This window comes from Ictalurus furcatus, chromosome 15 (assembly GCF_023375685.1).
Source record: "Ictalurus furcatus strain D&B chromosome 15, Billie_1.0, whole genome shotgun sequence".
Taxonomy (NCBI): Eukaryota; Metazoa; Chordata; class Actinopteri; order Siluriformes; family Ictaluridae; genus Ictalurus; species Ictalurus furcatus.
This window is the reverse complement of record NC_071269.1, coordinates 21,175,958-21,189,256: the sequence shown is the minus strand read 5'-3', so window position 1 is coordinate 21,189,256 and position 13,299 is coordinate 21,175,958. Positions and strand designations below refer to the sequence as shown.

Genomic DNA, 13,299 nt, shown 5'->3' with positions numbered 1-13,299 from the left:
CACACAGAGAGACAGAGAGAGACAGAGACAGAGAGAGAGGATGCAGTATGCAAAACAGGGAGGTAAATGAATTCAGTTCCAAGTCCTCTCTTCTTTTCAGCAGCTCAGTTGCCTCTCATCGCCAGCACTGAACACATAACTCCACATGGCCACAGACGGAGAGAGGCAGACAGGTGTGTAAAGAGACAGGAAGGAGGGTTGGGTACAGAGCAAGGATAACTAGCTAGGGAAGTGGTAGCTCAGCGTTAAGACGTTGGACTTCTGGACTGCCATGCTGCCACTGGTGGGCCCTTGAGCAAGGCCCTTAACCCTCAGTTGTATAAATGAGAAGGGCGTCTGCCAAATTCTGTAATGTAGCTAATGGGTACAGAGCATGGCTAACTGTGCTTTGTTTCATAGAAGTGGATATATCATGGGTTGGGTATGAAGAAAAACCCCCCAAAAAAACCAGCATAGAATCACGCCAAGTCAAACAAACTCCGAAGAACATCTGAAACTGATGTTACAAGCCACCAAACATTTTCAAGTCTGAGCTCAGGTTTTCAAAATTATTCATGAAATTAGAAGCACATTCAGTATATTGACCAAACTGTGAATAAATTAGTTGCTTTGCTTTGGAGATACACACAGCTTTCAAATTTCCTTCCTCATTATTTCACTTCATTTCATTTCATTTCAGGTCCACCACTGACAAAACGGTGTATTTTCAAAAGTTTGTACGTACACACACAACATAGTAATAGAAATGTTCTGGGCCTGAGGGTTGATATATTCACTGTGATATTCACCACACCAGGCCATGAAACTGCTTGCCAGTCAATTGTCCAATTACTATTGAGCCTGTGAAAATGGCGGTTAATGAAGGCTTTAATTCATAAATGGTTAATGTGATTTTTGTTAAACCCCTTGAATTAAACCTGAAAGTCTACACTTCAGTAACACCTTGACTGTGTCATATCAAAGCCATTGTGGAGGTAAAATGACCAAAATTGTATCACTGTCCAAATACTTATGGACCTGACTGTATGGCTTAAGGAAATATCTCTGAGCAAGACTAGTGTCTGAAGGAATAATTTCAAACGTGAAGACATTTCTGTCTGATCTTGAGAATGTTTCTAATCATCAACTCCTGTGTACTATTTTCTTCACGGAAATGGAAAGTTTCTAGATGATCAGATCAAGATGGTCAGGAAAGGATCGGACAGTGTTAGAACATGTGGCTAAATGTAGCAGGATATGTAAAACAAGCATGTAATGCACCTGTGATTTGCAGGATATTTCGTTTGATTTGCAGTATCATTTTTTAAATTTTATTTTAACGTACACTGAAAGAGGGAAATGTGTAATTGGTCAGATTTAAGAGAATAAGTCTTGTGAGGTTTACATAAAAATATTGAATTACTCTTGCAAACATGATTTCATTGCTTACACTAAATTGAATTTAAACAAAAAATTTAATCTACTAGCTTGAATTATTTCATCATTTGATCCTGACCTTGGGTAAATCTTTTTTTTTTTTTTTTTTTTTTTTTTTAAAAAGCATGCTGATTTTATCCCAGGGCTTTAAATACATGAGCAAATCATCCTGGCTGTACAAAAACAAATAAAGAAAACGGTGTATGTAAATCTCATTCAATATGGTTTTACCCCACAGTAAATAAAATTTGAACAAAACGAAGCAAACGGCTTTAAAATAGTGTTCATGTAAATCAATTCATTCACGTGTACCAACCATACCCAAATTATGCAAAGTGTAAGAGATGAATTTATGTTGAAGTAACCTTTCATTTGTGTGCAAGCGAGGTACACGTTTGAATCAAGAATATTTAATGAACTTTAAGGGTATTTTTACAGGATTGTACATACAGTAAATAACACTATGTAAATATGCAAACATTCTGACTGTATTGGAAAGTTTGTATTAATCAGAATGGTCAGAGTGCTCGGAAAATTCTCACTAGACTCTGGTTAACAAAGCAATCTTAGAAGAAAATGGAGACACACACACACAAATAAATAAATAAATAAAGTTTTGATATAGTGATTTAAAATTCAGATGGTAGCAATGTTGGCTTTGACTTGTGCTTTGGAAGTTTTGGAAGTGAGAACTGTATGTGTACCTTGCATGTGTAATTTAAAAACTATTTCTTGGCATATGACAAGATGGAATATCACGATTAGGTAATTTATAATTAGATACAGTAATTACATTAAAAATATTACTATATAAAAAAATAAAATCTAAACAAAAACAGTCTCTGAAGTTCGGTTAGCAAAAGACATTCTAAAATTTCTAACCCGTTTTTTTTTATTTATTTTTTTTTATTTTTTTTATTTTTAAAATAGTCTTTTCATAGTTAAAGACAAAAGAGCTGTGGCATGTGTAGGCACTCTCACCAGAGTAGATGGAGAAGGTTGCGAGTGATCAGCTGCTCTCTGACTGTGCTGACACGGGCGCTCAAAAGCAGGTGGGAACAGAAACGTGTTGCGCTGACTGAGGCTCTGCCCTGTGGCTTCGTCCCAGGGGAGCCGCTGCCATCACTGTGACCTCTGCCTGCTGCAGCACCACCTCTCAAACAGTTCACATAGTTTCAGACAGAGGAAGATGGAGAGAGATATCATGTATGATCAGTTTTGAAATCGAAAAAACAAAACAAAAAATAAATATACAGACAAGTGACATAAACTAGGTAAATTATATGCTATGGTCTTCACAGACATCAGACCTATACCTTCATCTACTATAGGTGCAGAGACATGTACAATCTGTGCCAAGGCATATTAAAGCTGTTCTGGTGGGCCAACACCTTACACACTTCACCTCAGTATTTCGGCTATTGAACAAACTTGAGAATAATGTGATACGTTCTGCATTAACCACGTCGCAGAACTTCATGACATTAGCACTTAATGTGATATAAACCACATTAACAACTCTCGTCTGTTTACCTGTAGGATCACTTGCAACACGGAAGATGCCCTTCTTAGACAAAGTACATGAACTGTATGAGACAGTGGTCTGTAATTTATTTTTTAGCATTTTAAAAATAATTTTTATTGTATTATATTTCAAGACATAGTTATTAACATTATTAAATTATCTTAAATTAAATAATAGTATTCATTTTATTTATATTAAATTGTAATTATTAAATTACGGATTTTAATTTTGATTCCATCATGAATATCCGTTTTATTTTTACTTTATAAAGCACTTTGTGGTTTTAGATTAAAGCATGAAGTAAACCTAAATTTATTAATTTTGTTCCTTGTTTTTTTTTTATTGTTATGCAAGTCTGTACATAATCTTCAGTTACATACATTAAGAACCCTTAAATATCCAAAAAAAAAAAAAACCCAGGAAGAACCCTCTAAGACGTGTATGGCACAGGAATCTCGGTTATCCCGCACTCCACATATACTATTTACAACCAACACAAAATATTTTAACTCAAATGAATTGTTATAACTTAACAATCCTATCATGTGTGGTCATCAGAAAACCTCCCCTTATCTTGCTTCATCACAAACCTACAATAGTGCAGATGTTTGGTTTATGTGCTAAAAAGACATTTTAGATAGCATAATATCCTCATGAAGCTCGTTTCCCTTCCTGGAGTCTCTTTTTGTTCCACTGGGCAGACAGGACGGGGGGAAAAAAAAAAAAAAAAAAAAAAAAAGTGAAGGAGAGATGAAGAAAGAGCGATTGGACATTAAAGTGCAGTCTCAAACCTCTCGCTCTTTTTCTCCCTTGCTTTTTTGTCTCTCTGTGGCACTAATCCACTGGGCAAACACCACAAACTCCCAGTAAATGAAAGGTCCTGATCCACAGGGGCGAGATGAGGGATAAAGCATCGTGATTAAGATTGTATTAATGGGGCCATAGGAGGCTGGAAGGCTTTAATCAGTGGTTGTGCTGCCTTAATCCCTTGCCTTTAAGCTGCTGCTAACACTGTGATCCTCCCTCCTCCTCGGTCACTCGCACTCACGCACACTCTCGAAAAGGATGGCCAAGGTGCCAGAGCAGGAGCCCAGTGAAATCGAGATGGAGCAAGCGAGACCCCGGGAGCAGCTGCGAGGAGAAACGAGGGAGATGTGGGGCCCGAGGGAAGAGGAGCTTTGGGAAAGGAAAGACAAAGAGAGGCAGAAATAAAAGGATAAGAACAAGTTGGAGTGACAGGGAAAGAGAAAAACCACAAAGGGTGTGATGAAGATTCACATCCATGTCACATTTATTCATGTTTGCAAGCATTTGTCTCTCTTGCTCACAAATATGAGACGGAAGAAAAAACCAGCCAAATTTTTGATTAAACCAAGTGATGCAAGCTGTTTGCTGTTTTAAATTGCTCATCAGAGTGGTTCATAAAGTAATAAACCCGGCAGTGAAAGCTGTATAATAGTTTATATTAGGGAAAGTTTTCAGTTAAGAGTTAGAGAAGAATTAAGGCTAGGCATTGCAGTGCGACATTGTGAGGTGAGGCTAAAAGGTTGAGTCCAGGCCGTGAGCACAGACCCCTGCCAGAGTGCTAGGATGTCAGAGTTAAAGAGGTTCTAATGGGATGGTGATGCGGTCGTGTTTACCCTGCCTCCCCCCTTCCACACGCCCACTGCATTGTGGACGTGGCCCAGCTTTGAGCCTCTACAATGGCTGGAGAGGAGGGACAGATGGATGGAGGCACAAAAAGAAGGCAAGGTAGGAGGGCCAGGCCGTGTGAGAGAGGGAGTCCTCCGTCCTGCTCACGCTGCTCACCGTGCAAAGAAATGGAGAAATAAAGAGAAAGCGATGGAAAGGAAAGAAAGAAATGGAAAAGGGGAGGGCAAGAGGTCACAGCGGGATTTGGAGTACTATAGATTATAGTCTACACACACCCTGGAATACAGTATCTGCCTAGATTTGCCTGGAGCATGCAAAATAATGAGAATGATAATGAGTTTATACAGTCACCTGGAAAAGTTGATGGATTGGCTCTATACTTCGATACTACAATTGACATTTATATTCATCTTGTATATTAACAATTTTGTACGTATAATGATGATCAAGCAGGTTGGTTATAATATGGGAACAAAATAATATATATGGAGTTAATACAAACATTAGTGTGCAGTTTCAAGGGTGGATAATGATGGAACAAGTAGGATCTATTCATAATAAAAGTGTTTTATCCTTATGGGGGAAAAAAAAAAAATCACGTCACGTGATCATGTGAATAAAATGAAAATCACATGAGAAGATTCACATGTGAAAAAAAAAATGAATTGGGGGAAAAAAAATTAGATCAGACCCTGCTTTTTTGTGACTTTTTTTTTTTAGCTCCTCAGGGCAACAAACATGTCTACAAGCTTCTTGCTAGTCAGTGTTTGAAAACTGATCTACATTGACATTTGGCTAGCTATTAAATATTTCATCTACAATCAAAGACTGCAATGAGATGTTTGGTAAATAATTCAAGATTTTGCAGTAGGATAAATGCATCAACAGGCTAAAACACTGCTTCTAAGATTAATGCGTATGTTCAATATATTTAAATGTGTTTCAAATGTGATCCATCTATATGGATCAGAGCTGATACATTTTTAAAGTAAAAAAGAAAAAAAAAAAAAAAAAAACCAAACTTAACAGTAAACTGCTGATACTTTCTAAACAACTTCCTAAAACTAAAATCACCATGCTCATTTGTTGAGCCACAAGCGCACAGCCTTCATTCAGTGACCTCACATGCTCTTGTGAGTTTAACCCTACACCTCCAGGTGAGCCCCTCATCATTAATTTGCGCCGCATGTAATAAGCACTGAATGGCTTTGATTATGGGGTTGGGTTGAAGTGGGGGGGATGTTGAGTGGAGGTGAGGGAGATGGGGAAAGGCCCCTCCAGTGTAAGATGAGAGCTGAGGGACTGGGAGGGTGGACCTGCACACAGCAACAGATGGGCCCCAATGGTGCTCTCAGGTTGTAAACTTTCTGTTGGGAACATCTGTCCGTTTGTCCATATGCCACACACTCGCCCGACCAAAATGATTTGCTCACCAGCCACTATGTGAAGTGCGGGCACTCAAACTCATCAGCCAGAGGCAGTTAGTGCATATTATTTTGCATATATGGGGATGAAAATGAATCCGAAGACTAACTGCCAACGCTAATTCCTTGATTAACATACACCCTAAATATTGCACAAATCCACAGCACCTGCTGCACTTGGCTGGTGTTCTACATCGTGTCTCCAACAACAAAAATGTTTTCTTAAGTGATTATATGGTGGTTTCCTGTTACATCATTTTTTCACCAAAATGTTGTATTTTTCAATTTGTTCTGTACTGAGGGGATAAAGCAGAATTAAGCAGCTGAGTGAGTCTCTGTATCCAGAGAGCTGCATTACACATTAATCCAGAGCAGAGTAAGGGGGAGATGGGATAGTACTTCTAATCCTACTTCTGTCCCAAGACCACCCCCCGCCACTTTTATTCATCTACAAAGTGAAGCAAATCATGTCGCAAACCAACATAAAAACAGAACTGGAATTTGTGTTTAATTCCTCCCGATGATGTAAGGTGCATCTTTGTAATATAGTATGCGTCTGATACAGAAAGTAGCCACACATTCATGCAGCAGTATAATAAAAAGGTCATAAAAATGATCTACCTGGAGGGTTGCATTTCAGTTAATGCAATTTGAAATGTATTCTTGAGCCCAGTGTTTAGTAGAACGCTATACATTACATTTGTTTTGGAAAAGGTTGCCTGGGACGTAAATACCAGGAGTTCTAAGATATTTTAGAGTTAAATAACCTCTTAAATATTGTAAAATTTTTAATAGTTAAGAGAAAATGTGCATCATTAAAAAAGTGAGGCACATTACTTCCATGTGTATGATACTTTGGCAATTTACTGCCTTCTTCCATTTGCTGCTCAGGACCCATTTTAAATGAATTTATCATTATATTATAGTTGACCAAAAATGGTTGTACATATAATGGTGGGCTTCCACCATTAACACATTTCCTAGATGTTACGTTTTTCCACAACCCCTTTTGAGAGCCACTGCCTTATACACTTCAATAAAATTTGCACAAAAACATGATAGTACTCAAATAACTACAGAAAATCTGACAAGTGTTTGTCCATGCATTTTTTGTTTATGCTGAACCCATCAGAATAATTCACCTTTGAAAAGGCAAAAAACTCATTACATCAAGGTAAAATTGATATCTAGTAAGATAGTCCTGTGTAAAAGGTCACAGATGACTAGATGTAGCATGTGTAAAAACTTCTGCACCAAACTGAATGCCATACTGCCTTAGCCAATGTCATGTTCTACCTTCACGTAGAAGTATGCAGTATTAGTTTTGGATGTGTCGTTTGTGTCTCCTCCTATACACAGTGTCCAAAGTGACAGATGTTGCTGAGGCAACAGTTGGTATTGAGGGGGAGGAGCTTAAGACCATCTGCCCAGGGTCAAGGTTTGGATGAGTGGGGGCTTTTTTTTTAATAAATAAAAAAAAAAAAAAAAAAAAAAAAAAAAAAAAGTGTGGCCAGTTGAGCTAAACGGCTAAAAATGTGGTAAACGTTTCATTTATTCAGTTCTGTTAGGCACCTGCAGGATTTGGTCAGGATTTGTGGGAAGGCAACGCAAATACTGTTAGGATTCAGTCCCCCCCTCCTCACATTGCACAGGTCAAGTGAAGAACCCTGCATGACACTGCCTCCCTGTGGCCTGCTGAGACAGCAAATGGTTATATTTTTGAGCCAAATTAAACATGGACTTGAAAAGACAATATTTATTAATAGGCAAATGATTACAAATAAGAATTAAAAAAAACAAACTACAAGATCTCAAAAAGTAGTCTCAAATTTCTGCTGGTGACTTCCACTTGGTCACGGAAGTAAGCGATCTTCATGTGTGCCATTTTCCTCTGAGTTGAGAAAGGATGAAGTTGCACACTGAGTGGCAGTTCAAACTTGTGCCATCTTTAACATAAAGACCAAAAGTATTTTTCAAGCAGCCTTTCTTACCAAGTAATTGACCATCCTCCCGTGTTCAAGACGGAAAAAGTCAACAGCAGTGAGCTCGTCAGGGGATTTCATCTGTAGGAATCCACAGTCTGGAGACCGTTTAGCGTGCTCAAACCTTTGAACACAGATTAAGCACATTTCAGTGAACAAAAAGTTCACACAGCCTAGATACAGCACTGTGTCCAGAGTATAGCCATCTTATCGATTCCTTTGCTCCAAAAACAACTGATGTAGTTAATTGTGTTTTAAAAACAGGAAAAAAAAAAACCCCTCCATGCTACAGATCAGATCTCTAGCATACATATTGGGCATCCCTGCTCTAATTTGTGAAAGTGTTGAAGACAGCAGGGGATGGTGATTTATTCACTGCTAATGAAGGCAGGCCTACCAGGGAATATCTTCTGGCTCCCAGCCTTCCAGCTCTTTGAGGCAGTAGAAACAGCAGGCCACATCAGGTTCATTCTCACTAGGGCAGTGCACAAAACCTGCCTTGGCCATCTGTAGGTAAAGAAAGGAGATACAATTCTATTGGACTAGTAAAAACAGTATACATCTATACCAAGTTCATTAGTTGTACTTTTGCATTTACTCTGAAGTACACCATTACTACACAAGCCCCCCCAGAATCAGTGCAGGTGAATATAAACCAGTCCGTACAGGATTTCACAGTTTTTTTTTATGGTTGTTGCAGCCAAAAATGCTTGATTTTGCTGCAGCTTTTTTCAAAATTTACAATTCAACTCGCAGTTCTGCGCTTGTTTGCAGAAAACTAATTTAATTGGCAAAATTGCAATTGCATGAAGATGTTTCACAGTGATCATTGGTAAATGAAGCCTTTTAGCTGTTTGACATGAACTGAAGAGGGCTTTGTCTGAACGCAGGTTGTGATGACATCACATGGTGCGTCTTGACCCAAATCTGTGGCAATTTTGAGAAATTGCAAGTGCCTTAGAATATTGTGGAGTTTGTGTTCATTTCTGCAATCGCAAAATCCTGAGGGACTGAAGCTACATATTGACTTAGACATGCAACACTCATTCCAAAAGTGAGTGTCATTATGCTTAAATTAAATGAGCTACAAATTAAATTCATACATTACATATAATTTTTTTTGAACCGGTATTTGCCATGCCACACAGTGCCTACATTTATGGCACTTATATCAAGCCAGCCAAGAGGGTGAATGCAAGCATACTTTGAGAAAGAACTTAAAAATACATTTGTGTTACCTCTTGTTCACTAGTTATTTTATAGATTTGAATACGCAGTTTAAAAGCTGATAAACAAACAAAAAAAAACAAACAAGTCTGATCAAATTATTCTAAGCACAGTGCAGGCTATACTGGTTAAGGGCAGTGGTAGCGCAGTGGTTGGGTTACTGATCAGAAGGTCGTGTTCAAATCCCAGCACAGCCAAGCTACCACTGCTGGGACCTTAACCCTCAACTGCTCAGTTGCATAAATTAAATAAAATGCAAGTCATTCTGGATAAGGGCATCTGCCAAATGCCTTAAATGTAATGTAAGTGTTACATCACATAAACCTAATAAACAACTGCAGAAATAAGTAGAAACAGAGCAGCACAGTGGTTAGAGGGTAGTCTTGCTGCCTCACAGCTCCAGGTACCTGGTTAGATCTGGAGTTGTGGTCTGTTTGGAGTTTTGCATGTTCTCCTCAAAGTTTTTCAGCTTCCTCCGCCAAAAAAGAAAACAAAAAACAAACAAACAACACTACACACATACATTTCCCCTAGCTGTGAAGGAGTGCGAATTAGTTGAACTGGTGTATTTCTGCTTCAAATCCAGTGTTCCCAAGATAGGCTACAGGATCCACCATGGCCTTAACCAATGGTTACTGAAGACAAATGAGAACCCAGAACCAGTTTTCAGAGTTGTATGGTTATACTTGGCACATACAAATTCAAGTATATTCAGATATTCTAGTAAGCAATCTCAAAAGTAAAAAGATGTTGATATACTTGAGCTATTTCTGCTCAAGTAGGACATTAACATACTTATACTGCGCTTGGATATACCTGAAGTCATTTTAGATGGGCTTGGGGTGAAATATGGGGCTGTTTATTAGCAGTGTTTAACCACAGAGAACTCACAACAAAACCCAACACCTGTCAGAGAGCTAATCAGTGTACTGTCAAGAGTAAAGATTACAGCACGAAGCCAACTCATTAATACGTGGAGTGAAATAAAATCAGCCCTCAGGACGTTAAACTAATGGCCGAAATGTTTTATTTACTAGCAACCCAGTGAGTGGTGTTATGTAACTCACCTGCTCAGGTGTGCACTGACAGTCCTCACGAAAAGGCCAGTCTGCAAACGTCTGCAAACGCTTGTCATAGCTGTACATTTGGTCAAAAGTCAAGAATCTGGCAGCAATAACGTCTGAATAATTCATAACGACACACACGTTTAATAAAAGCCGTCTATAATGAAAACACAGCCTCAAAAAACGCGTTTTTGTGCTGTTACAAAAGCAGTTAATCAAGCAAGAGCGGATCTAATTAAGCAGCCATGATTGATATGGTTCAGCTGAGGTAAAATGGTGGTTATTTTTCAATAATGTGTGGCCATCGATTAACTTATTAAAGCCATGAGTCACGTTTCTTGAGCTCTATTTTTTTTTTTTTTTTTTTTTTTTTGCCCATGAAGTACTTAACTCATTGTATTTAAAAATGAATGAACCACTGAGGAAATCAATTGTATTGACTGTTTTTGCTACAGGAACCTAGCAAGGACATGACTGATAATAGGGGAGAGTGGGGTTAGTTGTAACAGTTGTTCCCAACTCTTTTCAAGGCAAAGTAGCTAATGCTGTCTTCAGGTCATAATTACGAGGTGAAAGTGCTTGAAAGGCACCACAATGTCACAATTACAACTTGGGAACTTGTATTTTTCTATTAGCCCAGACTTCTGAATTAGAGGCACCTCAGTGGCTCTGTTTACACGCACATCAATATAACAAAATCAATGGGGATTTGGCGATATTCTAATTAGTGTTGAGTCAAGTAGGCTAATGCCGCAATCCGAACAATCGATTCAGATATAAGCACTATTCGGATGGGACTAGTTTTCCAGGGGGACGTTACAGAAGTTTGTGTTTCACAGACGTACTTTGCATTTTTAATCCTGTTCGAATCACACAACCGCTGTTTTTTTTTTCCTCATTAGCAAATATTTTTCTCACATAACTGCTGTAAAAAAAAATTCCGGAGCAAATTATCTATTGTTTTTTGGCTAACTCGGTGAGCCTCTGAGAAATCGAATCCCGTCCGAATGAGAATGTCTGTGATTGCAGATAATATTGTTTTTCACAATGATTTTGTTTGTGTGTTTTGGCCAACGGGAACTACTGTTGAAGCTGCGCGCAATTCAGTATGGATGTACGGGTTTTTGCTACCCGGCGAAGAAATGAAAAATTAAATCAACAAGAAGAGCCAAATCACGTAAACTGTTAAGACTGGCCACTGTAATATCAGTGTCAGGTGATTACTCACCTTCATTTCTGCACTCAGTTATATAATGTTTTAATTATACAAGTAATCACGTCTTTATTTCAGTGGGTTTGTTATGAGCAGCCAGTTCTATAAAATCATGTGAAGTTTATTTTAGTAAGTTTAAAAAAAAAAAAAAAAAAAAAGTAATTTTAATAAATTAAAATTAAAATTAAAAGACTAAGAAATTTAACTTTTTTAATTTAAAAGTACTTATGCACACAATACACGCATCCAGAGCATGTGATCTTCTGCAATGCCCAGATGTACAAAACAGACCCTCCCACCTCTGTAATAAACATGGAGATGTTAGTCCCGTCCGAATCGGTATATGGAATCACAGACAAGAATTGTAACTCAAACTACATTTAGAAAACTAGTCCCGTCCAAATAGTGCTTAAGACAATATTCTGATTCCCCAAATTCTGATTTGGGCGGGGCCTGTAACAATGTGATGTCACGTTGGAGAGAAAACGCGACCGACTCATTTTGAGACACTGTTTAGGATTTATGGGGAATATTATGGTGGTTGTGCCACCATACACTGCCAACACACATTTATGTTCAAACACCATGTAAAAGTGAATTTTGTATAATAGGTCCCCTTTAAAATTACATTATGAATTTGTATATGTCTCCCTCTGCTGGAGAAATTAAGTACTGAACCCACATAAAGATTTTGTTTCCTGTGTGTGTGTGTGTGTGTGTGTGTGTGTGTGTGTGTGTGTGTGTGTGTGTGTGTGTACGTGATGACTATAAAAAAGAATTTCTGTACTGAGAAAAAGACGGAAATGTTGCTTACTTGAAGCTCACTGATAATGGAAGTATAAGGGCAGTTGTTGAATCCAGTCAATAAACTTGATTAAACACAATTTAACAAAAAATAAGTTATACTTTAAAAATTAGGAACAGAATTAGGAACAATTTCTGCTATTTGGATTTGCCCAGATCTAGAAGCTGCTAGAAGGTAACAATCACTGACCCAATGGTAGACAAATCATAAATGCATTAGCTAACTGACTAAGCAAGTAAAAGCTCTAGTGTGCTGCCCAGTCCCATGGTTTGCTTGCCTGGAAATCAATTAACTAGGCGAAAACATGATAGTTTTAGCTAATGTGATGTAATAATGTAGCTAGATAAAGGTGCATTAGGTAAGATTTCTCAAAATTTGTCAAGATTATATTTCTATCAGTTAATTAATTGAAGCTGAATAAGATTTTAATGATTCCCCCACCAAAACAGAATTAGCATTCTAATTAGAGTTAGCGTTAGCAAGTATTGTCATGGATAATAAAATGATAGTAAAATGCCTGGATAATAAAGATATTAATAAGTATTTGCATTAAAAAGTAACAAAAGTAAAAAGTAACAGTGTTGTGATGATAATTGGAGAAATAGCAAGAGCATGGCTGGTGTTTTCCCCCTCGAAAGATCTTTTGTTTCAGATGTAAATGATTTGGTGATCGTTAGTCGGGTAGCGATTGGTGAGGAAATGAATATGAAATCCTGCACAGATTGGACTTTACAATCCTTATCAGGGAATTTGCTACCAGGACAAATAAGAAAGAAAATCTTCTAAAGGTATGAACATGCTTTGTTGTGGATGTTGTTGTTGTTGTTGTTGTCGTCACTTTAATCCGCTGTCATTTATTCACGTGTGGAATGTGTAACTTTGTCTACTGCAACCAACCACAACAGACTGGGACATCTGAGCAATCAGAGCAGAGTATGCTCTCTGAAAGGAGGAGTTTCAAATAAATCCTTTAGAACGAGTCGTTTGTGA

The 13,299-nt window shown here is 38.0% G+C and overlaps 1 protein-coding gene across 1 annotated transcript; it reads right to left on the bottom strand.

The window, feature by feature from the left end:
- Nucleotides 1-7,494: 7,494 nt before the first annotated feature.
- birc5b (baculoviral IAP repeat containing 5b) lies at nt 7,495-10,562 on the bottom strand. The gene is made up of 4 exons (XM_053644271.1): nt 10,295-10,562; nt 8,398-8,507; nt 8,010-8,124; nt 7,495-7,909 (listed from the first exon to the last, which is right to left on the bottom strand). Exons 1-4 carry the CDS (start codon nt 10,418-10,420, stop codon nt 7,820-7,822), a joined length of 441 nt encoding a protein of 146 aa, XP_053500246.1. The 5' UTR covers nt 10,421-10,562; the 3' UTR covers nt 7,495-7,819.
- Nucleotides 10,563-13,299: the final 2,737 nt, after the last annotated feature.

Bases quoted from the DNA above. Each gene is read 5' to 3' on its own strand.
- birc5b (XM_053644271.1), bottom strand. From the start codon at position 10,420: ATGAATTATTCAGACGTTATTGCTGCCAGATTCTTGACTTTTGACCAA. The intron at 8,508-10,294 runs GTGAGTTACATA...CTTTACCTACAG, and splicing joins GTCAGTGCACACCTGAGCAG to ATGGCCAAGGCAGGTTTTGT. The intron at 7,910-8,009 runs GTAAGAAAGGCT...TTCTCAACTCAG, and splicing joins GGAGGATGGTCAATTACTTG to AGGAAAATGGCACACATGAA.